This window comes from Oryzias latipes, chromosome 19 (assembly GCF_053564925.1).
Source record: "Oryzias latipes strain Hd-rR chromosome 19, Olatipes_Hd-rR_3.1".
Lineage (NCBI taxonomy): Eukaryota > Metazoa > Chordata > Actinopteri > Beloniformes > Adrianichthyidae > Oryzias > Oryzias latipes.
Window position 1 is genome coordinate 18,194,319 of NC_136255.1, and position 24,728 is coordinate 18,219,046.

Consider the following 24,728-nt stretch of genomic DNA (forward strand, 5'->3'; position numbering starts at 1 on the left):
AAAGAAACACTTCAAGAACATTTCACTTCAGTTCTTCTGTGCTTTTAAGGAGCTTTTAGAGATGATAAAACGACATAAACAGCTCAGACAAAAATATATCACTGTTTACACAAACATCTGTGTTTATTAGCTAGACTCAATTAGATAAAGCACTATGTTTGGTCAGCAAATGGCAATGATGTGGTAAAAAAAAAAAAAAGTCCCAAAAAATTAAAACACGGAGAAACACTCGTTTGATTTCCTCAACACATCTGGCTTTGAGTAAATCTTCAGTTCCTTTTTGTTTGTACTCTAATCACTCCTTTGGTTCCGTCTCTCCTTTTTCTCTGTGTCTTTGTTTTCTACAGGACTTTAGGTGATGTAAATGCGGTGAAAGTCATTGGCTCCGAAGGCACAGTTGCACTTGGGGCACTTCCTCTGTCGGGTGTCGTAACGCATCTTCAGACATTCGTAACAGAAAACGTGGAAACACTTGGTGAGGACCGTCTCCTTGTCTCGCGTGTTGCAGCAGGGGCAGCGCAGCTTCGCCTGAAGACAAATAAACACACATGTGCGCCATTACTGACTAGCCAACATCCTTATTACCTCTGTTTATCGTATAGAACAGACTTGAGGGCATAACTAGAATGACTTTACTCTGAATTGCTACAGATTTAATTAGTCTCAATGTGCTGTGCAGCTGGTACTTTTGCGCTCCCATTTCCAGCCGTGGGTTTAAAGTCAACTGGAAACTGTACCTTGTACTGATTGATCTCCTCCTGTAGGATCTCATCTGCATCAGAGTATACCTCCACCTTCTTCTGCTTCTCAAGCTTCCGTCTTAGTCTGGATAGATCTTCCTACAGGGGTGAGAGGACACGGTTTTCAGAGCTTAATGCTTCACATGAACCCAAACCCAGAAACTCAGGAGGCACTTGAGCAGATTTTCATCGACATGATGCGCTTGGGAATTGGCGTACCTGCGCCCGCTTAAGGTTGCTGCTCTCTCTTTCGCGGGCGGTGCGGTTCTCCGCCACAGAGACCTGAATCTCCTTCAGCTTGGCCTGAGTGTGCTCCAGCTGCACTTTCAAATCTTCTGCCAGCTGAGCGGCCTCCACCGCCTGCAGCAGGGGAAGGAAGCAGGAACACTCAGTGAAAACAGCAGCTAAATTGGATTCCTGAGTGGCAGAGGGGAGGTTGAGTCAGCATGGCTAAAGTGGCAAATGAGGCTAATCTTTTTGTTTTCATTTTTCCTGTTAACAATAGATTTCAAAGAATGATTTGCAATTCAAGATTTTGGTTTGATTTCGGTGATTAAGGCAGACAGCCAGAGGATACAACTAGTTTACCCTGTTCTGAGCTTAACTTAACCAGAAAATGTTCTCATTAAAATGAATAAACAGGTAAGAGGCTCCCTTTGTAAATGAAGTGTAATGCAAGCAAAGTCAGCCGACAGCTTGATTGACACCTTCTGCATTTTTCCCTACTGGCACAGGCTTAACCAACGTGATCAAACCATGAATTATTCATCTATAAATGGGTTGGGATTTTGGCCAACCGAGATTTGAAAAGTGACAACAAAGTCATGGCTGAATCACAGCAAATGTTATGTAAAAAAACAAAGAGCAGGGTCCCACTTCTCGCTTTTTCATCAGTAGGTGTATTTTTAACAGCACCATGCAAATACATCAGATAGGGGGGGGGGCTTTTATATTTTATTTTATTTGGTGATTACTTTATGCACATCATTTGTTCTTTGACCCTTTATCACCGGAGGTGTCACTGGCGTCACCTAAATAACACACACTCTTTGACATACCGCAACTCTTCGACTAAAGCAAAGTGTTGCAACATCAGCGTAAAGCTGAAAACGTCAGAATCTGCTGAAATGACGTCAACGCTGTACATGTTTGAAAAGTTGCAGTAGTTGAAAGAATGAAAACCCTGGAGCTAAAGCTCCGCTGTAAAAGGGTGAAGGGGAACCGGCTGACATCTCTTCTCACCTTCCTCTTGTTGAGCTCAAGCGCTTGTGTTCTGACACCAAGCTCCTTCTCCAAAGCAGCCAGTGTGCTCTGCAGGACTCCCTCTTTTTCTTCCAGCTTCTGCACAACCAGCAGCTGGGCGTCCACCTGCAGGAGAGCAAAAGTAGCAAATTGGTGTTTTTCCTGCTTTCGAGTACGAAACCTGTCAGTTTCAGGTTTAGGGGGGAGTCACGTCCCACCTGGGTTTTGAAGGTGAGAACTTGGTCAGCCAGTTCCTCCTTCTCCTCCTTCAGCAGTTTGTAGATCTGATTGGATTTGATCCGCTCACTCATCAGCTTGAAGTTGGCATCGTCCTTCTCCCGTAGCTGCTGCAGCAGCCGGCTGTTCTGCTCCTGCATGTCCTCAAAGGCCTGTCCAGTTACATCCATCTCACTGAGCAAAGCCTCCTCCTCCTGAAACCAAAAGCAAGAGCCGATTTAGGGGAAAATATGTAGAGACCGAAGCAATAAACCTGAAAAACCGCTGTTTAAAATGTTAGGAAGAGAAAGAAAACTACTCATAGAGTGAGGATGAAAGGCTTCACACAAGCTCTTTGTCACACTTTCAATTAAAGCAACATATTAATGTAAGGTTTTTGAAATAAAGACACATATCAGAGTGGCACCTGAACATTGTGTGATTTGCGTGTGACAGAGCACACAAACACACAACCCACGCAACAGATCGACCTCATTTATATACCGGTAGCTCCTTTTTGCAACTTTCTCTTGGTGATCATTTGAGGAACTGCAACCTGAACCTCAAGACTGACAGACTAAGCTTCGTTATTTATGGCCACACATCTAAAAACCACAGTTTTTTTCCCCTGATGCAACTAAAACTGTTTTTGGTTCATTTGTAAAACTCAACCTTTTAATACACAGCTTTACAAGCTTTCAACTGAAATAAAAAAGAAAAATATCTTCATGGCATGAAATGAGATACAAAAGTGTTCAGATGATGATGAGCGACAGACTCCATCCAATCTATTTTTGCCCCTCAAACTCCAAACACTGAAATAACAAAGATTCTCAAGACTGTTTTTTCCCCCATCTATGCAAATCATAATTAAATATATTTCAAATTGTGGTTTTCATATGATCTTTTCCATAAAAATTTAGTCTCCCCTCAATTTAGAATCGAGGTGAAAACCCACAACAATCTTTCACATCCAAAAGAATTTATCCACATTTTAGTTTTTGAAATTTGTTGCTTTTCATTTTTGAATCTTTGTTTTGTCGCAAGTAAAGACTGATAAATAAATATTTTGAGGTAATTAAATATATTATAGCAAATTCTTTACTGAAACGATTTTGAATACCGTTGACCAACAATGCAACAAAAGCACAAAGACGAGACAAAAACAAAAAACCTGCAGGTTATCAGCAACAATCTTGTTGCTTCAAAGCAGGACAGTAAGGTTTGGTTTCATGTGAACTCAGCTGATTAGAGCAGAGAAATGAGAGCAGCTTTCAGTTCCTATTGAGCTCCAGTCTAACATTAGGAGGCAAACATGATAATCATCACACTAGTTTCACTCCACAACAGCTGTCAGCTTGTATACATCTCAGTGAAGTCCCAAAGGCTTCAACATCTGTACGGTCAATGATCTCCGTTTTTCCGTCAATGTCAAACTTTTATGTGACAGTAGAAAATAATGAATTGTGATATGGATGTTTTTGTGGCTGAAACGTGTACAAATAAAACTTTTCTAGTTTGATAGAATGGGATTGAGAGACAAAAATACCTGCTTAGTTGCAGCAAGTTTCTTCTGTAGATGCTCAATAGTTTCTTCAGCCACGCGGATCTTCCTGAGGGCATCTTCATCAGCCAGCTTCTTGCTTTCTTTCCTCTCCCTCTCCTCCAGCTCTCGCACTCGCATCCTGAAGTCTTCCACCTGGAGGTTTTTGAGATAAGGGGTTAAGCATTCATCTTTTAAATCTATTCATGAACTGAAAGGGTAAACAAAGAGGAAAAAAAAAACCTCTGCTTTAGATTTGCGCTCCGCCGCCATCAGCTGCACTTTGTCTCTTTGCTCCTTTGGAGCAGATTTATACATGTCGAGCAGGAGCTTCATCTCCTTCTGGGATTCCTGAGCTTTCCTGAAAAAGTTCAACATTCGATTTCGACATTAGATGAGAGAAAGAATTTCAGCTGTTTTTTTTTCTCTTCATCTAAACCAATGAGGCAACATGTGGTGAAGGTGTTGTGGTCAAAAAAGTACAGTAAACAATATTACAAACTTAGACTCCGTATCTCCCTCCAGTGACCAATAAGGATCCCTGCCATATGTATTTCAGAACTGTCTAGTTGTGAAAGCTTGTTGGTGCCAGATTTTTACCTAGTTTTCAAATCAATTTAGATAAAAAAAGCCACTTTATGGTCTACTATTAATACACAATCATGTGCCTTCATAAAATTGTTAGCCTTCCCTTTAGAAAAACTAATAATAGATGCTTAGAGTAAAAGAACAGATTTTGCCTGTGTTTTAGTGAGATGGGGTGAGCCAGAGTGGAAGGAAGAAGACTTAACAGGAAAAGGAATCAGGGCCTCTTTTGTAAGATATGGCAGCCATTTCTAAAAATTCTAAATTTGTATTTTCTCCTCCACGTTTTCACTTTTAGTCTCTTTTCTCCATTTTTCTCTTAGTTTTTTAATTTTAGTTGTTTTCTTCCCTTTTGTTCCTTCTTCTAAGATCACATTTTCTGACTAAAATTTGTAATGGTATTAATAATTGGAAGTATTTTGTGTCCAAGCAAAAAAAGATTTCATTTAAAAAACATTTTTTGTTGCTGAACAGAATAAATAAGTGACGTACTTGAGTTCTATTCGGAGCATCTTCAGCGTGTCCGAGTCCTTCCTCTTTAACTCGTCGCTGCGCTGCCTATCTCTCTCGCGTTCCTTCTCTCGCTCCCGTTCAGCCTCCCTCTCCCTCTCTCTCTCCCGGGCCCGCTGTCTCTCGAGCTCCTTCCTCCTCTCCTCCTCTTCCTCCTGGTCGTCATCCTCCTCTTTTTTCACTTCCACGCCATCGCTTGTGGCCTCTTCAAGAATTAAAACTCCAGTTTCTCCACTTTGACAACGTAGCTGGGAGGGAAACAAAACCAATTTTTTAAGAATCATTGATATTTTTAATAAATAGTTGCAACAACCTGTCAAAAATGAAAACCAATCATCGTCTACCTTATTTATCTCCATCTGTGTTTCTCGCAGCTTCCTCTTGTATCGCTGCACATCCCCCTTTAGCTGAAGGTTGTGGTTTTGAAGACTGCTAATTAAATGTCGCATCTCTCTGTTTATTGGTCCTAAACCAGACGAGACACAAGATGAACACAACAGTCAACTTCATAATCAAGCAGGAAGTGATGACTTTGATCGCAAAATGCACAGAAGTATAAAGAAAATGCATCACTTGATCTGATTTTTTAAAAAACTGTCATTTTGAATTCCCTGTTCTGTTATTAAAATGAAGAATCTGCTTCATTTAAAAGCTCACAGCTGATCTACAACATCTGTTGTGGGTTACTACCATCTTGGCTCATGTGAAGGTGTTTTGGGAAGACGCACCTGCTTGTTCATTGGCTGCCAGGTTCTGTTCAAACTCGATGCGCAGCATCTCATACTCTTTGCGCACCTGAGCCAAAGTGTCTTCCAGCTGGATTACCTCGGTTCGCAGTTTCTTCTGAAGCGACAGCTCATCACTCTTAAGTACAAAAAGAAAGATCTTGTTGGCAAAGATTCTGGCATTATTTATTAATACACAATATTACTCATCCGGATTATGAAATCTTTAGCAGCGTGAAAGAGGAAATTCAATCTGCGTTCTTCTATAAACTGGAATTTGAAAGAAGACGAATATGTCTGAAATCACCTCCATGTGTTCAATCTGACGAAGATGAGCGTTCTTCGCTGTAAGCAGGAGAGCTCGTGCCTCATCCAGCTGAGTTTTGACCCCGAGTGATTCGTTGTACAGCAGAGAGAACTGAGACTGCAGACATTTGTACTCCAACGTTTCCTTCACAACCTCTTCTGGAATATTGCGCAAATCCATCTGAAAAAATGTGGATCTTTGTTGAGATCTTCATTGAAAAACTCTTAATCTTTGTTTAGTGATCCATATTTATATAGGAAGAACTTAAAGAAGGAAGTATGTGGGTGGTGGAAGCGCTGAGGGACAAGAAGACAACCTTAAGCTTCTCGCTCTCTCTCACAGCCTCCTGAAGCTCCGCTTGAAGCTTCTCCAGCTCTGCCATGCGGCTATTGGCCAACTCCTGGTTGTGCTCCAACTCTGCATTGAGACTTTCAAACTAAAAATCAAAACAAGATGCATCACAAGTGGAGGTTTAGATGAAAGCAAAGTGGGGGTCTTGAACTTCAGCAGAGTCCTTCTACTCACCTTTTGAATGTTCAGAGTTATCTGCCCTCCAGCTAGTCCAGCAGAGCTGCCAGAGCTGCTGTAGCCAGATTTAAGCTGCAGTGTTGGTTTGTTTTTTAAAGAAGGAACGAACAAGAGATAGAAACACTTAGTATCAGCTACAGGAACATTTTTTCAAAGTAGGATTCTGAGAAAAATAAAAATATGTGCTTAAAAAATGAAAAGTAATGACGCTTTGAGTCTCATCAGTAAACTGACAGAAAAACAAACAAAAAAAAATACTTTGCAGCTGTTTCCAACAACGACACAAACACACCTGCTCCATCGCCTCAGCCAGATGTTTGTTCAGCTTCTGTTCCCTGTTGCGAAGTTTCTCGATATCCCACTGGAGGTCCTCCACCGTTGTTTCCATCTCAGACACCTTCGTCTCTGCACTTGTTACCTTGTCAACCAGCTCATTGTACTGCAAGGCAATGAGTCAAAACAACTATAACAACGACGAAGGAAACACACATGTGAAATACACAGATAAATGTGGGTTTAAAAAAAAAAAAAAACATCCAAAAGAGGAAACACTTTACCTCCATTGACATCTTGTGGTGGCGCCCGTGCAGGAGCGTGGACAGCTCATGCAGTCGCGTGTTCTCCTCCAGCAATGTGCGGTTCTGGATGATGTCAGGGTGGTTGTCGTCTTTACATGCTAACAACACAGAAACACACAGTTCTAAGAATTGGACACAATTTCTTTGGAGCATTCTGATTTTACACAAAGATAATCTGACTATGTATTTAAAATGCATTACTTTTAAATTACACGTTTTATTTGAATAGAACCTGAATAGAAAAAAAGTAATTGCTTCCCAAACCTAACCAGAAAAAACAACAAGAATTTGAAATATATTTTTTACATGGATGTGAAAGACTCTGGGTCAAATGTTCTTTGTAGAATAGTTTCAGCCAAAAAATATTCAAGGGTTGTTGAGGATGTGCAGCTCTTCTACGCTCATGGCACAGAATCTGAAATGACTTGGTTTATCTCACTTTAAAATCTGAATCTGCTTTATTTCTTTAACTCACAGTTGCTCCTGCTGTCGTTTTGGACCTTTGTTGTAGGAACCAAGTTTCCTCACTTTTTAGATCACAGATAAGATAATAATTGTATAAAAATTAATGTTTTGGCAGTTATGAAAAGCTGATGAAGCTCCAGACATCATGACTGTTACAATAAGTTGTTTTGTAAAGACTATAATATTTACTATACCTTTAACTACGAACATCACTCCCAGAAAAGCATTTTTAGTTTAACCATTCAAAGAATAATTTCTCAGAATGCCTTGTAAGTCAGGAGAAAGATGTCTGTTCATTATAAAAGACGAATTTATGTTCTTTGCCAGCAGTAACTTCCTCTTTAAACTCTTAAAACACTGAATCAATTTTGACCAAAATTATTCTTATTTAACTCATAAATACAGATCACAACTAAAGCAAATTAGGCTTAAAATCCTTTATGCTGCCCTGGATTTCCCTTTGTCCCACTAGATAATGTGTTATGAGGTATTTTATTTTACTTTGTAAAGTTTTCTCTGTGGATCATAATGACTTCCTGAAAACCTAAAATCTTCAAAATGCATTTAAAAGGGTTTTCTGAGTGGCACATTTCAAAAAGTGTTTTTAATTTGTTCTTGAATTTCTTTATGCTGGACTAATATTTGAACCACTTGACCTCTCAGTCAGCTTCTTTTTAGGTTAATTCTTGATTCAACAGGCCTGGCAGTAATCAGTGCCGGGTGTGGCTAATGAAATTGAACTCAGCTTTTATGATATGGAAATGCGAACAGGTTCTTCTTAACATGGGACATGACAGCTTATGAAGGTAATTTTGTTTCTTCAGCATTTCTGGAAGTTTTGCCAACAGAAAATTACTAACTTAATTATCAAAAATACAACTTTAATTACTTATAAAACCCAGGAAAATGCTAATTGCTATTTTGGAGCATAGTGTATGAATGTGTTTCTAATGAGGAGTTTTGAATTGTTACCTGCTTCCTGAGCTGCTCTGCACATGCTGTCAATGCGGCTGTGCAGTCTGTCGAAGACGCACACCAGCTGGGCGATGGCGTCTTTGCTGAACTGCATGCGGTCCTGGAGATGCAAGGCCAGTTCCTCCTCTGTACTTTGTTCGAGCACAGCCAAAAACCCCTTGGCATTTTCACTCAATGGAGGGGGAGGCGGTGCTGAGTCTGCAAAAAATAAAACCATTTAAGGATAGTCAAGGGACCAAAACAATGGGCTCCTGAATAATTCATCAATATGATCAAACTCAGAAGCTTTAAATTCTGTTCTAAAACATTTTTAAAAAATTTTAAAAAGACAAAATTTATACTCCTGGGACCATTTTGACAATTAAAGATATTGACTGACAATGAACAGCGTAAAATTAAAGTTTTAATGAACTTAGCCCAAAATGCTAACCTGTTTTTGATTCTGGTGCTGGCTCGGTCTGTGTCAATAACTCTTCTGACCCGGCAGGCGGTGGGGGCTGCTGTTCTTCCTGGGTTTTTTCCTGACGCTCCTCGACCTGCTGCTGGTCCATCTGCTCGCTTTCGCTCTGGATTTCAGGCACGGGTGGCGCTGGTCCTTCAGAGCGGGGCGAAGATAGTCTGACACCACTGTCATCAACTGCTGTGGCGTCAGCTACTGGTGCCATGGGAGGAGCCGGAGCAGGCTGTTCAGGCTCAATGCGTTTGCGAAGCAACCTTACGCTCTCTTCCAACTGTAAACCAGAGAAAACGTAGAAGAATCCACTGGATCAATTTAAGGACTATTACTGACAGTGGCATGTTGCTAAGAGCAGAGCTCACTAGTGAGTAATTCCAAAGGATTTAGCTTCTGTCTTAAGCTGGTTTTTGAATGCATTATTTACATTTAAAAGCTTAACACTGCAATAAATAAGGTACCTGTGACCAGTAGCGATTGACAATCAGAAGAGTGGTGTCATCAGTGGCTTGTCTCTTCTCTAACTTTTCAATCTTCTCTCGTAACTCATCCTCCATCGCTTGCCTCTGCTCCAGGCGCTCGCACAGCTTCTTATTTTTAAACTGGATAACCTTCATGTCCATTTCCTCCTGTACATAAGACAGATTTTAGTTTCAGTTTAAAAAAATGGCATAATTAAATCATGTGAAGATTTAAAATTCTAAACACCAAATACACCAAATGACAGACCGTAGAGGAGACTCCAGCAATACGTATTGGCTCAATAAGTGTGGTGGTGGTCTTCTCCTCTTTCTTGCTCTTTTTCTCAGGGGGACCAGGGGGGCTATCCCCTCCTGAGGGACGCTTCCCTCCCCCAGAACCAGACATGTCTGCTCCTGCATGAAATTGAACATAAACATATTTAGTACCAATCTGTCAGAAACCTACATCCTTTTCTCAGCAAATTATGACAACCGGTAAAAGATCACTTTCAAAGAAGGAAAACTGTCTTCCGACTAAGCTACAGAAACAATAACATTAGTATGCCTTCAAACTATCACAAAGTAAAAGCTACAATCAAAATTATATCGACCTCTCTTTTCAAATCAATGTATGTTTTCTAAGCTTGCCAACACTAGCTAAGCTAATGGTTAGCTAAGCTAAGCAGCGCTTCTTCTTTAGCTCATAAAATTACATTGTTTCGGCATTTTCAATTCACTGACCATTCCTACATAAGCTGTGCGTTTAAAATGTCACATTAACTTATATGCACATATTCACAAAGACACACAAATATCTTGGAAATGTTGACACAACAGACCTTAGCAAGAAACGTATCAGGAGGCGTCAGGAAATGCTGTTCTTCTTCGTTGAAACACAAAGACTTGTAGTACTATCGCCACCTAGTGTTCATTTTTTACTTAAAAAAACCCGAAACCCTCACATTGAGCTTCTTGCATCAGACAATATAAAAGCTAACCAAGTAGTTCAAATTGAATTTTTGTCCTCTAATATAGGATTAAGGGAATTAAAGCAGAACAACCAAAGTAACTAGTTGCAAGATTACCTAGATCATTAAAGCTTCTAACGTATAAACATTCATAGAGCTAACGTTGGGGAAACTACTGTCAATTATCTTGCAGGTTTTATTTAGTTAGCAAAAAAAGGCAATAAGGGATGTTTATATAGGAGGCTAATGTGACCATTCAGCTCTATTATTTAACCGTCCTAAACTTCGACATCAACTTAGTCGAAAGCTCAACAATGGTCAAAGCCAAAATCTCTGAAATCAATCCAGTAATTAATCAATTAATCAAAAGTATTTTTTTCACAGAAAAACTTTCAGATTAAGGAAGGAAAATTAATGTAAAAGTGATGCTGTTTGGCAAATTCATATGTAAATATGTGTCCATATGTTTAAATAAAGGTATAGATGACAACAAAGGGAGTGAAAATTACTTTTAAGTTACCAAGTAGAATTTGTGTTGTTGTTGTTTATGTTTACTATATTTCTTCTTCAAATTCGTGACTGAGTATGTTGTTTAATGCAAACAAAACTGTCCAATATTCTGTTATGTGCTCTTAATTTTTTAATCTGTCCTAAAAAAAAACTTTATTTTATTCAACTTTTTTTAAACCTGGAAACTCACACAAAGTGTAATATAAACCAGTGCAACATATTACTACATTCTTTTTTTAAACATACTTAAAAATGTAATAAATAAACATTTATTGTATGGTTATTGTTGTTGTGAATTCTGGACACAAACGTCCTGCGAGACTCCCGCCTCAAGGGGGCAGTGCCGCCACAGCATCAAACCGGTCTCAAACGATTTTGAAGGAATTTGACCAGAATGTAAACATTGCTCTAACCGGAGACAACTTCTTAAGCATATCTGGAGTGCCGTCACGACTCGGTAAAACCCAGTTATGGCTTCGACATAAATCCCCAGAGCGGAGGGTATCAGTTCGGCTGATATTCGCGGTCCTTTTCTTGCAGTTTTTGGGCACACTTGCTTGGTGAGTAGCTTCCTGGTCGGTCAGTGAACCTGCTCACAGGACAAGGCCAAATCAAAGACGCTCTACCCTGACTGACAAGTCCATGCTGTACATTGATATTATCACAACAAGTACATTTTTAAAATAGGTTTATGTCGAGCAATTGGGGTGTTTAAATGTTTACGAAGTCCCAACAAAACTTCCTTCCAAGAGTTAGCTAAAGTCGTCCCCGTCGGGTGCGCGTGTGAGTAAAATTTGATGCCGTTACACAGATCCATCATGACCAAGGACATCGTTGTTGGAGACGAGCTGCCAGACTGGGTGGGAGCGAAGGAATTTTACCAGAAATATGACCCGAAGGAGGTTATTGGCAGGTGAGCTGAAAGGAAAGAACAGGATGTTCTCTGACGCGCTCCGTCCCGCTTGCCGCTAATGATGGAGTCGTGGTGCGTTCACGTGCGTCTGTCCCCTCTCAGGGGGGTGAGCAGTGTGGTCCGCCGGTGTGTGCACAGGCACACGGGGCAGGAGCTGGCCGTGAAAATCATAGAGATCACCGCCGAGAAGATGACAGCCCAGCAGCTGGAGGAGGTGAAAAGCTCCACCCTGAAGGAGATCCACCTTCTCAACATGGTGAAGGGACACCCCTCCATCAGTAGGTTCCCTCCTGCAAAATGAGTCTTCTAGTTGTTGATTTTATAATATTAAAATGCTTTTTTATTATCTTTTGTCTCCCTTTAGTCACTCTCATTGATTCCTATGAGTCCACAACATTCATATTTCTAGTGTTTGACCTGTAAGTATAAAAAGTGAAAGTTAAATGCTTTTAAATGCTAAATATTGTAAAAAAAATAACTACCGTTTTATGCATTAAAGCATGAGGCGAGGAGAGCTGTTTGACTACCTCACAGAAAAGGTAACACTGAGTGAGAAGGAGACAAGGTGAGCCCCACTTTTACAGCCTCTTTGTTTGAATTCGACCCTAGTACAGATTTTTTTTATTAATTAAAGACCCACGCTGATCATCGCTAGATCTATTTCAAAAGTGTTCCCGATGGTTTCATTCTTTCCCAAATCGTTTTCTAGGACTTAGTTTCTGCAGAGCGGCAGGAGTTTATTCGTTGTTTACAAGCAGATGCATTTGAATGGAGCAGAGCAGGGAGCTTGTGGCTTGCCGTATTTGCTTTTACGTCACACTTATAAGCTTTTTCCAACTGCATTTTTGCGTCTACTCCTGATTCAAAATGATTTAAATAAAAAAATACTCAGATATGCAATTTTAAGCTTAATTGTCTTTAAATATGTCCTGAGAATTTAAATATATCATGAGAACATGGTAAAAACACATTTTTCATCGTTGTAGGTCTTTAAATCTTTGAATAACAGCTTCTAATGTTACAGTTTATCAATTTGAAGTTCACATCCCACATTTTTTGACACATTTATTCTAAGAATAGTTATGATGATCCATAAACAAAATAGTTTTTTTTAATATTTAGTTTTGTCTATTTTGCCCTGAATCCAAAATTTGCAAATTCTTGCTTCTTTGTGCTTCATTTTTAGGGATTTTTAAATTTTTACTTTGCAACAGCCTTTTTCAATCAGTAAACACAGTTTTCACGTGTGTGACAGTTTCATAGCTGTGTGAGTGGAAACCGTTTGTGCAACCGGTGTTCTTTTCTTTCTCTCAGGAGTATAATGCGCGCTCTGCTGGAGGCTGTGCAGTACCTGCATTCGCTGAACATCGTGCACCGGGATTTGAAACCTGAAAACATTCTTCTAGATGATCATGGGCACATCAAACTCTCTGACTTTGGTTTCTCAGTGCAGCTAGAACCCGGGAAGAATCTCAGAGGTTGGTCTAAGTGGTGCAGAGGCTTGGATTTGTGGTCGTGGAACTAAAACACTTTGTTTTTTTGTGTCTGTGTATAATCAGAACTCTGTGGAACGCCTGGTTACTTGGCCCCAGAAATTCTGAAATGCTCCATGGATGAAATGCATCCAGGCTATGGCAAAGAGGTTGATCTGTAAGTCTTCCTTTTCTTGTCTCACAATAAAACAGCAACCCATGTTGTCTCCAATCTTGTGCATCTATATATTTTTTTGAAGATGGGCTTGTGGAGTCATCCTCTTCACGCTCTTAGCTGGCTCACCGCCGTTTTGGCACCGCAAACAGATGCTGATGCTGCGGCTGATCATGGAGGGTCGGTATCAGTTCAGTTCTCCAGAGTGGGATGACCGCTCGGACACTGTGAAAGATCTGGTAATTTTTGTTTTTTGGAATGTGGAAGATGTTGTTTTAAAGCTTTTTACTGAATAATAGCGTTTTTGTTTTTGTTTTTTTAATGTTTCCTAAAGATATCAAGGTTGTTGGTGGTGGACTCAGCCGCCCGGCTCACTGCAGAGCAAGCTTTAGCACACCCCTTCTTCAGACAGTACCAGAAAGAGGATGTGCGCCTCTTCAGCCCCAGAAAGACATTTCGGGTGAGCTTGGAGTTCTTTTATTAGCAGCTTTAAAAACAAAACACAGCAAAGACTTGAATCATTTTGCCTCTCCAGGTGTTGATAGTGAGCGTGCTCGCCTGCATCAGAATGTACAGCCGTTACCGTAGGGTGCGGCCACTGACCCGCGAGGTGCTGGCCAGAGATCCATACTCCATCCGCGGTGTCCGCAAGCTTATCGACGGCTGCGCCTTCCGCATCTACGGCCACTGGGTGAAGAAAGGGGAGCAGCAGAACAGAGCAGCTCTCTTTCAGAACACGGCGAAGATCATGCTCCTGGGGCTGGAGGACTTTGAAACATAAAACCTCCTCATTCCTAGGCATAATGATTTTTTTTAACCATGTGCATGTGCTGTCTTATGAGTACTGCTGTTGTTTATGTTACTGTTTATATTTAAGATGTGGACTTCAGGGATCAGCACGTTTTCATGCCTTAACGCATACCTCGACTCTGAACAACGCACGATGGTCTAATGTTTCTTATCTGCGTGTTGATCCGAATATGTTTGGAACTCATCGTGTTTGTTCTGCTTTTTTGCAGTGGGGTTGCACAACCTTTTCAGTGTATAAGATCATAAATTATACCATTTATTAATATGTAATTAGGATTTTATTGCAGTTTATGGGGCGAATAAATGCACTGTGATCCGTCGTTTTTGCAGATATTTAAATAACACATTCAATCTCAGAGGTAATTTAGTGTTATGTATCCGTACTGTAGGATATTTATGAAATATTCACCATATGTCAAGTGTGTTTGCGTTCAGTTATGCCGCCCGCATGCACGCACACTTCCCTCAACCAGAAACCCACTAACACTGACTGTGACAACTAACCTTTCAGCTCCCTCTACAGTCTAATTCAAAGAAGTGCCTGCATGTACAAAACTGTACATATGCAGATATTCATTGTACTGTAAGTGCAAAAAGATGTTTTATTGACAATAAAATAGATGTCTAAATTATACTATTTCATTCAAGTGTACAGTTTGGAAATTTTTCTTTATTTTCAGTCTTAGTGATTATACTTGGAGAATCACAAAACCTCATTTTCTGTCTGATGTATTGTTATATAACTGGTTTTAGATCCAGGGAACCTAAAAATGGAGGGAAACATAAGTAAATGCATCTTATTCATAAATTCTGATTCACTTTAAAAACAGTTTCTAAAGGAAATGTTCTGTCAGGATTTAAGATCTTACGATCAGAGGCCCCTTGCTGATCTGTGGTCAGCCTTTCTTTCGTTTCCTCCATCAAATCAGCAACATCTGCCATTAAAAAGATGTTATTAATCTGGTGCAGGGGCCTCAGGTCTTGTTATTAAACAGGCTAACGTTAAAAAAGCATGGCAGAATCTGAGCTTGACATAAACTATCAAAAGATTTTTTTTAAAGAAACATTGGAATGGGTTATCAGTTCTCTTGCATTTTTTTCTCCCAAATCTTGAACACTTGTCCGTTTTTACCTCTATCTTCCACAGCAGAAGATGCATCTTCCTCCATCCCAGAGTAAGTCAAAAACAGATCAAGTCTGTGCTGCTCAAAAGCAGAGAGAGAAACTCTCTTAGTTTTTACTACAGTAATTACTCATATTTTGAAGTAGTCTTTTTAAAAGGAGACAAATAATAAGTTATTATTTTGTATTATTGTGTATCCAAATAACTGCTTTTACTAAAAGTACTGCAAACATTAAAAATGGAAAAATAGAGATGCAAATAAAATGGAAAAACTATAATTTTCACTGATAATAATTTTGAATAATCATTGTTTTGCTTAAATTTAAATTATTTATACTATTTTTCAAAACAAGACTGTGACATATTTGGCCCAATAAGGTAACACAATCTCACTTATTCTAAAAATGTTGACCAAAACCATAAAAATGTAAAGTTTTAACCAACTCCAAAGCTCTCTGAACCCAATATGGTTATGATCAGTTATTAATGAATAATCAGCTTAAAATAATTCTAGTGTTCATTACAAAGTTAACTAGGTTTTATGAAATACAGTGGTAATGCTGGTGAGTTATTGGAAATGGTGAACTTTTGTAGCTTTTGCTGCTTAAAAACAAAATAAGGTTACTTTTTTTTAAAAATAATAACAAAACTATATTTTTAGAAGGATTGTGAAATTTTGCCGGACTTATAAAAAGTGTAACTAATATCACAATTTGACTTTATCATAAGAAGTAGAGAGGTGGAGTGAGGAAAAATTAAGAAAGGTTTAAGATCACCTGTGGCGTAAAGATGTACTTGTAAAGTTTGCAGTATTTCAAATAGACGTTGTCCAGATATTTTAGGATGCTGTTTGCTTGCTCAAAAGTGAAGATGTTGATGCTGAAGGGAGGCCGCTGTGGTGTGCAGGAAAAGAACAGGAAGCAGTGCAACATGGCAATGCAATGAAGTTGAAATGAAAGTAAAACTGTCCTACAAACCCTGACTGAGTGGCACAGCAGAAGTTCCACACAGTAATGGAAACACTCTTCTTCATCCTTCAGGATATTCCCTGCAAGTTGAAAAGGTATTTACTTTATAGCTGCATGACTACAGATATGATATTAGAGTTAAAGCGATTCATTCTTTTTTTTCCCCGTTTTTACAGTATTAGTTCAAATTGGATTTGTTTTATACTTTTGGTATACATAAAAAGATGCACAGAGCTAACTTTACTCATGCTTAGAGAGCCTTTAATCTGTAGCTGCACAAGCGTTATAAATACCTTGCTTTTGCTTACCTACATTAGCCTCATGGATGGACTTAATGATGGACAGAAGTGCAGACGCCTGCTCTTTTTTAAACCTCTGCTTCCTGCCAAAGAGCACAGCCTGGACGTACAGCTCCAGTACAACTCCTCTTTTTGGCTCAGGGAGATCTATTCCAAACAGTCTGCACAAAGCACTGTCGCAACAAGAGAAACAGTAAGTTTAAAGGCAGTTCATTTTATGGATTTGTTTCAATTGATTGACTCTTCTGGGCTATAAAACCTCTCCAGATCAGGAACAGACTTGATCTGATCAATTATCTCCATGTCATGGTAGCTTATGTCTCTCCTGTAAACGTCAAGAGAATAAACCCTGTGTTAGGTGTACAAGTAAAAGAAAATTAGTGTAATTTAACCATTTATATACTAAAATATTACCATAGCATCACTTTGGCCTTTAGAGAATGTGGTGCCTACAATATAAAATAAAATAAAATAAAAATTAAAACAATGTCCTTCCTTGTGGACATGACTGTTAAAAGTTAGGATATAAAAAAAAAGAATATATCAGCCTCAAAGAACAAAAAAATACAAATAAGCTAATAAACGTTGTTGTTTTCCCCCCCAATTTTGATAAAACATTTTGATTTTCATAAATATAATTACTATAGGTACTTTATTAGAAATGTGTTTAAGAGATAGACTTTGTATAAAAATGATTAGTTTTATAACTTAAAATCTAAATTAAAATCAAAATAATTGATTGTTCTGGGTGTTCAGTCAAGCAAAGGCCAAACGGAAGGAATGAAATACCAAACTGTTTACATTTAAACCATTTAAACATTAAAATGGAGATCATACCTTCAGCTGTGTTGTCATTTTGTTTACTGTTTTCGTTCACTCAATAATTGTTTACTTCCGGTGTCCAAGCCACGTCCTTCACATAGCACTAAAATACCGCTCATAAGCCAAAGTACTTTCCAAATTACTAATAAAATCAAGTCGAGACGAGATAAAACCATACGAAAAGTTTTTTTTTTCTAGCTTTGTTTTTTGCGGACGCCGTATCCATAGCAACGATAAGCCCCCACCACCACCGGCATAGGGTTTTGCTTTTTTTACATGCCAAATTAATTAATTATCGTTTTATCGACGTGATATATATATAACGATAAATAAGACTACAAGATAAGTATCCAAAAAGAAAAGATAAAACAATACAACACTAAATAACACAGAAGTAGAGAGGGTTTGTGGGAGCTTTGGGTTGCCAGGTTTGGTTACGTGTGGTGCTGATGATGCTGACCTGAAGCTCGCAGACAAGAGTCCCGGTTCTCCCCTCCCACGTTCCTCCAGGCCTCAGCGTGAGCGCAAAGCAGACGTGAGAGCCGCCTGTCCACACCAACAGAGCCGTGCAGCAAAGTTTAAGAGCATTATCTCGGTTTAATCCACTTTGCCTTCTGCCACTTGCAGGTGGACAAGCTGGCGGATCCAGGCGCATGTCACAAACTGCCGCCAAACCAGACAGTTTCCATAGAGAAATACCATTTTTGAGGACTAATACAGAGACCAATTCTTTTGGATTTACGACTTTTATTAACATTTCTAATTAATAAACGTCTCAATAGTTGGATATGGACGCTGAACTGCAGCAACAGAGGCTGGAGAAGCAGGTAAAACATTTATGCTGCCCACATAGATTTAAAATACACCTGATTCATTTAGCCTGCAATGATTGTAATACACAAATACCTGTCAATTTGACATCTTTATAGGTTTTGTTAGGTTTGGTCAGTTTTGCTTATTCTGCATAGTATGTAAGGTTGTAACTTATGTTTAGTAAAAGGCTATTTTAGGGGGAAACATTTATTATAATAAAAAAGGGGAATATAAACAAAGTAGAGGGGATATAAACAAATGAATGCATAATTATTTCAAGTTTATAATTTTAGAGGAGTTCAAGAACTACTAATAAGTATTATTTTGTATTTGGAAAAGATAATAGTACTCTAAATCTTGATTAAACTCTAGAGAACATATTTTTTTCCCTCTCTTTTGGAACTTTTTTGAGAGAAAAATTGAACAAATTGTGATTCTTAATCCTTTCACAGCAAGCTCTTCTGACAAAAATGCAGCAAAAGAAAAGAGCTTTCATTCCAATGGTGGTTGCCACTCAGGAAATGCGGCAGAAGAATCCAAAGCACAGATCGTTGTTTTCTGATGAGACTTCTCTGCTGATCAGCCAGTCTGCAAGCAGTGGTTCTCTGAGTGGTGAGGTTCAGGAAGGCTTTAAAAATACTCTTCAAAATAAAAGCACTCATTTTTTGTGTGTTTTGTTTCTTCTCTGAAAGATCAAGTGGAACATGCTCATGACAACCCTCTGGTTGAGATCACTCTGGGAGAAAAAGATATGATTCCAAGTGAGGAGCTGGAAGAACATCCTCCAGAGAACCTCGGTCATCCCAAAACGCTAAATTGGGAGGTCGATGTGGAGTCACAGGAGAAAAGTGAAGGAGTTAAACTAGATCCAGTGGATACAAGGACAAAGGAGGAAGACACAACAAAAGAAAATAACAAACGTAAGGTTTTTTTATGCTTACAAAACCTTAAAATTGTCCCGCTCTTTTCTGTATATTCCCATAAAGCTATAAAACACTTGACACAATTGTTTCTCACCAACTTATTTCTTTTCTCCAGAAGTAGAAGGGGAAGAGGAAAATGAGCAAGAAAATCAACATGAAAAAGAAAAAAAGGAGAAAAAAACCAAGAAGAAAGCCAAAGTAAAAGAATCAACAAACTCGCAGAAGACAAAGAAGAAAACCAAACAAGAACCTGACAGTAAAGCGATCATTTTCTGTAGAAAAAACACTGAAAAACATGTCAACACATTTATTTCACATCTGAAGCACTAGGACAGTCCTAACTATGTTTTTGAGTTAAAAGTAAGACAAACATTTGCTATATTAAACAAAATTAAGCTTAAAACAGCAGAAAGTAGATAAATATTATACTTTCGACCTAAATTTAAAGGAAAAATGCCTAACATAATCTAGCAATACCTAAGAAAAGCAACAGTTATCTTCAAATCTTGAATTCAAAACTAGATCAGACTGTGTTGGAGAGCCTGTGTGTAAAAAAGGATGTTATTATTCACACAAAAACATTTACAGAGGATTTTTAAACAGGCTGAAGAAATGCTCATAAATGCTACAGAAAAAAGCTAATATTTCTGTTTGTAAATTTGCAGCCGCGTGTCAAATAAGTGATGAGAGCAAAGATGAAGAAAAAGAAACAAAGTCAGACAAAGAAGAGAAAACCACACCAAGTCTGGCGTCACTTAACTCCAACTACAGGGAGCTGTCATCCTCAGAAAATGAACTTGAAGAACAAGTAAGGCCATTGCATCAAATATTCCATCGTTTTTACCACACTTTAAAAAGCTACATGATGTAAACAAACATTTGGTGCCGTTCGTTTCAATCTAACGCGTTCTCAATTCAGCCAAGCTCTCCCATGTCGACAGAAGATGTTGAGAAGTTCGCCTTACGGCCCGCTCCCAGAGATGTTACCATTCAATGTCGGATCACCAGGGACAGGAGGGGCTTAGAAAAGGGCATTTACCCTACATACTACCTACACATGGAGAAGGAGGACGGGAAGAGGGTCCGTACTGCTGGCAAATGATTGCAAAATAATTTAGCTCAGTAAATTTATATGACCTAATGTTCTGTTTAAATTCAAGATTTCTTAGGCTTGATGAAACTGTTTCCCTCTTTAGGTATTTCTGATGGCAGGCAGAAAAAGAAAAAAATCCAAGACCTCAAACTATCTCATCTCCACCGACCCGACAAATCTCTCCAGGGATACAAGCTCCTACATTGGAAAATTGAGGTATTACTTACAGTATTTCTAATATTTTTTAATTTTAGGCAAATATTTCAGCTTTTTCTAAACCTCTTTTTCCCCAAAACATGGGTTTATAATCTAAATAAAATATTTTTAGGACGCAAAAATATTTTTACTCAACACTTTTGTTTCTTTAAAACATTCAAATCTATTTGAAAAAACAATTATGAATTAAACAAAAAAATAATCTGAACTCAAAAAGAGTTTTATAAATAAAATAGATTTGCAAAAATGTAATTTTAAAAATGGGGTGTTATATGACCGAAAACAGATTTTTTTAATATAGAAAATGTGAAATTAGATCAGTGTTAACTGTTTCTTTTGATAGACCCTTGAAGCTGCATTAATTCATCTGGCCAGCAGGGGGCAATAAACTGGGTTGTTAACCAAGCTCTTTTCATTTTTTTCTTTTTTACCAATTTATGTTGTTTCTAATCAATTATTTGCCATCCCTTTAAACAATTCAATAGTTTCAATAGTTTCGGTGACAAAAAAATGTTTTTTTCTTTAGGTCCAATGCTCTGGGTACAAAGTTTACAGTGTACGATGGAGGTGAAAACCCAGAGAAGAAACCATTTGTCAAAGAGAGTGAGTCGGTGCGCCAGGAGTTGGCAGCCATATGCTATGTGAGTTCATCCCACACACTTCACAGCATAATATCTGCAAGTTAGTAAACCCTGTAACTGACTGGTTTGCTGCATTTTCAGGAAAAAAACGTGTTGGGCTTTAAAGGTCCCAGGAAAATGACAGTGATCATACCTGGCATGCTACAAAACGATGAAAGAGTCACCATTGGTTCTGGAAATGTATGTCTCTAAAGCACTGAGTGGGAAGCATGTGGTGATTTGGGTAAGTTTAGATTAACCGGGACATTTCTGTTTACTGTAGCAGAGTGAGACTCTACTGGGCTGCCACGCAAAGGGCCAAACAGATCAGCTGGTGACTCTGGTGAACAAATTCCCGAGCTGGAATGAACAGACTCAGTCATATGTGCTGAACTTCAACGGACGCGTGACTCAGGCGTCTGTGAAAAACTTCCAGATCATCCACCCTGACAATGGTAGACTGACTTTTTGACTCCGTATGGTGGAACATTTTTTTGCTTTGTTTGCCTGACGTCCTCTTCGGCCGTCTTTTTCAGAGGATTACATCGTGATGCAGTTTGGCCGGGTGGCGCAGGACGTCTTCTCCATGGATTACAGCTTTCCTCTTTGTGCCCTGCAAGCTTTTGCCATTGCTCTCTCGTCCTTTGATGGTAAACTGGCCTGTGAGTGATTAAAAGACATTCAGAAGCTGCAAATCAACAGTTTTATCTTTGTCATGCAATGTTTGCAGATAAATAAATAGTCATTTTTACAAAAAACAAAATTTAGCACAAGTGTGTTTGCTCTTCTTGTGTCTTCTTGTCAAATCTCACGATGAAAATATTTATTTTCAACACTTCCGTTTTTGCTGTGGTCCATCCAATCATTTTAAAAGTCACGTTGTTGCAAATATCTGCTAAGAATCTTAACCACGGGCAGCACGATAAGCCACAAAGTCATTTCATGTTAGAGTATTTTTAGTTTTTAAGTATCAAAAATCTCTTAAGGACATGTTCTCACTATCAAAGGGAGCAAAACTGAAGCAGATAAGGACCTCAGCTCCTGTGCAATACAAGGACTTGAATAAGATCATGGCCGATGTTGTGGACATTTTCTGCGCTGTTTCACGCAGGGGTCATCAAAGATTCAGCAGACAAAAATAAACCTTCGCTGTGCTCTGCTGCTCAGGAAGATGTAAAAAGACACTTGTGAGAGCTGAAACCTCAAATGGAACTAAAACACAAACAGAACAAACAAACACTTTGACTTTTTCTTAAACGGACCGTCGCTGAGAGAAACGCCTGGATCATTGCAGGCCTCACAAGTGTTGAACTGAAAAACACAAATCCATCTCATGATTGTTAAAATGTTTCATCTTTAAGGCTCCGGTTTTGTATGAGCTCTAAATCAAAAAAATCTCAACGTTTTAAAGGAAGCTATGACTTACAGAGTGAACTCTAATCGTTCACAGCATCAGAAAAAACGTCCTTCGGTGAGATCTTCTATCAGGACGCCAGATGTTGCACAACACTTGTAGGTCTGTTTTTCCAGAGTCAGATTTTTTGACATCAAGAAAGTTTTGGTTCAGATGAAGACCTGTGCCTATGCTGACACAAGCTTTCTGGCATGAAGTAAAGCAACAAAAATCCTCCAAGCTTTTATGTCAGTAAAGAAAAGACTTGTACATATGGTAACACATTTGTGGGAAATGTGTTGTGGTTATTTTCTGTGACATTTAATACAAAGAGGAAAGTCTTTTTAACATCCAAGCCTGACATCAGAAGGAGCCACAATAGTTGACTGATAAAGTTTGAAGTTTACTCGGTTCTTCAAACGTAACATTTTTACTGTTTTTGAATGATAACATGAACCAAAAAGCTCTGGGCTGAAGCATCAAGCCCATCCGAAAAACACCAAGGATACAATTTACACAGACACAAAACTTAACAAATTGACAAATATGACACAAAATCACATAAAGATACACATACACAAATACATACATGGATTTAAATAATATCAACCAATTAATTTACATTTTAAAAGTAACCTGCATTTTTTACAGTATTAACTAATTGAATATAGTTATCCCAAAAACTGATGATAATGATAATATTTCACTTTGGACATATGCTTAAAAAGAACAAATAGGACATTTGCCTTCAGGTTGGAGGGTTGGAGAAGTAAAAACCTTTTAAATTTTCTCCCCACCATGCCCATCTCCAGGCCCCGAGGGCTCGTGTGTCTCCATGTTTTCCAGATATCCTTGCCCCGCTTGTGGCTGATTACCGGGTTCATGCGTGTCCAACCAGTTAGAACATGCCAGAACAAGGTATGTTGAAAAACATGTGTCCCTCGGTGCCCACCTCTGCTGCTAGTCCAAATTGACTACCACACCCAGTGCACCCACTATCTATTATAGTCCTGTTTCCTCTCTAATGAGTACATATTCAGTTTCAGATCCACATATACACACATATGCACAAACGTGGAAAAATCGGACACACTCAAATGCATCCAAACACAATTCATGAACATTTACAGAAATATCCCAGTTTATTTTTATTTTGTACATGTACACATCTCTAAGTAATCATATTTCTATATTTGTTCTTAAATTCCTTTATGTTTGGAAATTGTTTAAAGAGTAAACTGGTTCTGTTCCACAGCCGTGCTCCACATATGGACACACACACACAATTGTTTTTTGTCTGTGCGTGCCCTGTGTAAAATAAACTGAACTTCCTTAAATTTTAAAGTTTTGTTCCAGAAACAGGACATCTCCATTTTACTCTATATGATTCAAACATTAAAATACCTTTTAAATGATGATAATGTCACTCTCTTATAAAATATAAAAAATAAAAAAAGACTTCACTCTCAAAGGCAAACTGCATTTAAAGCCACAAACTAAACTTACGTGCACAATATTCACAAATTTTAATGTTTGGATTTTTTAAATAGTGCATTTTTAAATTAATTTAACCAACTTTATTTTGTTTTCTAATTGCTCTTTCTTTGAAGTTTCATTATTGGATCAATGTGTATTTTGTATATTTTTCTCCAAACGTCACTACAATACTGAAAGTATGGTATTAATGTTGAAATTAGAATTTGCAAGCATTTTTACTCAGTGTTCCTTTTGTTTATGTGGATTATGCCAACAGCATTAGTTATTTAAAAAAATACTTTCAACATGTGGTTTCCATCTAAGCTGATGATCTAATAATTTCAAGGAACTTTGTTTCATAAATATGTTCAATTGCTATCCCATCAAAATGAAGTTTCACATTATTTGCTTTATCTGCACCAAAAAACAAAAACTCATCATTTTCTTAAAAGTTTGCAGTTTTGCACCGAAGCGTGAAGTTTTAGGTGACAAATTCAGCATCTGTTATTGGAAATTTTATAAATGTATGTTAAAAAAAACACTGTTGGAACAATGCGTCTCAAAGTGAATTTTTCTTAAAATGAAGTGACCTCAATGTCAAATTTCACTTTAGTCATATAAATAAACTACACTAAAACAAGAATTTCCTGTGCAGAATGTCATGAGGTAAAACAAACAATGCTCAATATTATATGAAAGAAAACATGTTTCACATGCAGATTCTTTGACTGGACAAAAATACATACTTATACATATGTATATATATATACATATATGTATTTAGAAGTCTCTAAAAAGACAGACA

The 24,728-nt window shown here is 38.3% G+C and overlaps 4 protein-coding genes and 1 long non-coding RNA gene across 10 annotated transcripts; 3 read left to right on the forward strand and 2 right to left on the reverse strand.

Annotated features, from left to right (window-relative positions):
- Positions 1 to 98: 98 nt before the first annotated feature.
- Positions 99 to 10,302, reverse strand: rnf40 (ring finger protein 40). 2 transcript variants are annotated; one of them, XM_020712155.3, is made up of 20 exons: positions 10,169 to 10,302; positions 9,598 to 9,743; positions 9,330 to 9,497; positions 8,845 to 9,145; positions 8,412 to 8,612; positions 6,954 to 7,072; positions 6,689 to 6,835; positions 6,394 to 6,468; positions 6,185 to 6,304; positions 5,869 to 6,048; positions 5,565 to 5,700; positions 5,181 to 5,302; positions 4,819 to 5,084; positions 3,985 to 4,102; positions 3,748 to 3,897; positions 2,201 to 2,413; positions 1,983 to 2,108; positions 960 to 1,100; positions 738 to 839; positions 99 to 528 (listed from the first exon to the last, which is right to left on the reverse strand). In XM_020712155.3, the coding sequence occupies exons 2-20, from the start codon at positions 9,733 to 9,735 to the stop codon at positions 352 to 354; spliced, it is 3,000 nt and encodes a 999-aa protein (XP_020567814.1). In that variant the 5' UTR covers positions 9,736 to 9,743; positions 10,169 to 10,302; the 3' UTR covers positions 99 to 351. The 2 variants fall into 2 exon arrangements, with proteins under 2 accessions (XP_020567814.1, XP_011486467.1); XM_011488165.4 differs by having other exon boundaries at positions 4,819 to 5,302.
- On the forward strand, positions 8,135 to 9,352 carry LOC105356558 (uncharacterized). The gene is made up of 2 exons (XR_002292509.3): positions 8,135 to 8,245; positions 8,902 to 9,352. It is a non-coding gene; the product is annotated as an uncharacterized LOC105356558 (long non-coding RNA).
- Positions 10,303 to 11,148: 846 nt separating the features above from the next.
- phkg2 (phosphorylase kinase, gamma 2 (testis)) lies at positions 11,149 to 14,819 on the forward strand. Its single transcript, XM_004080358.5, has 10 exons — positions 11,149 to 11,367; positions 11,619 to 11,720; positions 11,823 to 11,998; positions 12,085 to 12,139; positions 12,220 to 12,285; positions 13,035 to 13,198; positions 13,280 to 13,370; positions 13,453 to 13,606; positions 13,702 to 13,827; positions 13,903 to 14,819. The coding sequence occupies exons 2-10, from the start codon at positions 11,626 to 11,628 to the stop codon at positions 14,146 to 14,148; spliced, it is 1,173 nt and encodes a 390-aa protein (XP_004080406.1). The 5' UTR covers positions 11,149 to 11,367; positions 11,619 to 11,625; the 3' UTR covers positions 14,149 to 14,819.
- An 8-nt stretch (positions 14,820 to 14,827) lies between these two features.
- cfap119 (cilia and flagella associated protein 119) lies at positions 14,828 to 18,063 on the reverse strand. Of its 4 annotated transcripts, none has more exons than XM_004080360.5 (9): positions 17,850 to 18,063; positions 16,982 to 17,016; positions 16,827 to 16,892; positions 16,577 to 16,740; positions 16,278 to 16,348; positions 16,077 to 16,193; positions 15,310 to 15,379; positions 15,047 to 15,112; positions 14,828 to 14,941 (listed from the first exon to the last, which is right to left on the reverse strand). In XM_004080360.5, the coding sequence occupies exons 1-9, from the start codon at positions 18,042 to 18,044 to the stop codon at positions 14,913 to 14,915; spliced, it is 813 nt and encodes a 270-aa protein (XP_004080408.1). In that variant the 5' UTR covers positions 18,045 to 18,063; the 3' UTR covers positions 14,828 to 14,912. The 4 variants fall into 4 exon arrangements, 3 of the variants coding, with proteins under 3 accessions (XP_004080408.1, XP_004080409.1, XP_078793952.1); XM_004080361.5 differs by lacking the exon at positions 17,850 to 18,063 and adding an exon at positions 17,405 to 17,544; XR_002292508.3 differs by lacking the exon at positions 15,310 to 15,379.
- Positions 17,788 to 21,817, forward strand: LOC101165848 (tubby-related protein 3). 2 transcript variants are annotated; one of them, XM_011488163.3, is made up of 12 exons: positions 17,788 to 17,924; positions 18,017 to 18,216; positions 18,655 to 18,814; positions 18,895 to 19,122; positions 19,241 to 19,381; positions 19,791 to 19,933; positions 20,045 to 20,206; positions 20,322 to 20,434; positions 20,961 to 21,075; positions 21,157 to 21,255; positions 21,338 to 21,509; positions 21,591 to 21,817. In XM_011488163.3, exons 2-12 carry the CDS (start codon positions 18,178 to 18,180, stop codon positions 21,722 to 21,724), a joined length of 1,506 nt encoding a protein of 501 aa, XP_011486465.1. In that variant the 5' UTR covers positions 17,788 to 17,924; positions 18,017 to 18,177; the 3' UTR covers positions 21,725 to 21,817. The 2 variants fall into 2 exon arrangements, with proteins under 2 accessions (XP_011486465.1, XP_020567818.1); XM_020712159.2 differs by having other exon boundaries at positions 21,341 to 21,509.
- The last annotated feature ends 2,911 nt before the right edge of the window (positions 21,818 to 24,728 follow it).

What these genes read in the sequence shown, in the direction of transcription:
- rnf40 (XM_011488165.4), bottom strand. Translation starts at nt 9,735, where the DNA reads ATGTCTGGTTCTGGGGGAGGGAAGCGTCCCTCAGGAGGGGATAGCCCC. An exon ending in ACCACAAGATGTCAATGGAG is followed by an intron (nt 6,836 to 6,953) that starts GTAAAGTGTTTC and finishes ATTGCCTTGCAG; the next exon opens with TACAATGAGCTGGTTGACAA. An exon ending in GTCAGATTGAACACATGGAG is followed by an intron (nt 5,701 to 5,868) that starts GTGATTTCAGAC and finishes TTTGTACTTAAG; the next exon opens with AGTGATGAGCTGTCGCTTCA.
- phkg2 (XM_004080358.5), top strand. Translation starts at nt 11,626, where the DNA reads ATGACCAAGGACATCGTTGTTGGAGACGAGCTGCCAGACTGGGTGGGA. An exon ending in GAAGGGACACCCCTCCATCA is followed by an intron (nt 11,999 to 12,084) that starts GTAGGTTCCCTC and finishes GTCTCCCTTTAG; the next exon opens with TCACTCTCATTGATTCCTAT. An exon ending in GCCCCAGAAAGACATTTCGG is followed by an intron (nt 13,828 to 13,902) that starts GTGAGCTTGGAG and finishes TTGCCTCTCCAG; the next exon opens with GTGTTGATAGTGAGCGTGCT.
- cfap119 (XM_004080360.5), bottom strand. Translation starts at nt 18,044, where the DNA reads ATGCGCCTGGATCCGCCAGCTTGTCCACCTGCAAGTGGCAGAAGGCAA. An exon ending in AAGGCCAAAGTGATGCTATG is followed by an intron (nt 16,893 to 16,981) that starts GTAATATTTTAG and finishes TGACGTTTACAG; the next exon opens with GAGAGACATAAGCTACCATG. An exon ending in TGCTGTGCCACTCAGTCAGG is followed by an intron (nt 16,194 to 16,277) that starts GTTTGTAGGACA and finishes TGCACACCACAG; the next exon opens with CGGCCTCCCTTCAGCATCAA.
- LOC101165848 (XM_011488163.3), top strand. Translation starts at nt 18,178, where the DNA reads ATGGACGCTGAACTGCAGCAACAGAGGCTGGAGAAGCAG. An exon ending in AAGCAGTGGTTCTCTGAGTG is followed by an intron (nt 18,815 to 18,894) that starts GTGAGGTTCAGG and finishes CTTCTCTGAAAG; the next exon opens with ATCAAGTGGAACATGCTCAT. An exon ending in TCACCATTGGTTCTGGAAAT is followed by an intron (nt 21,256 to 21,337) that starts GTATGTCTCTAA and finishes TGTTTACTGTAG; the next exon opens with CAGAGTGAGACTCTACTGGG.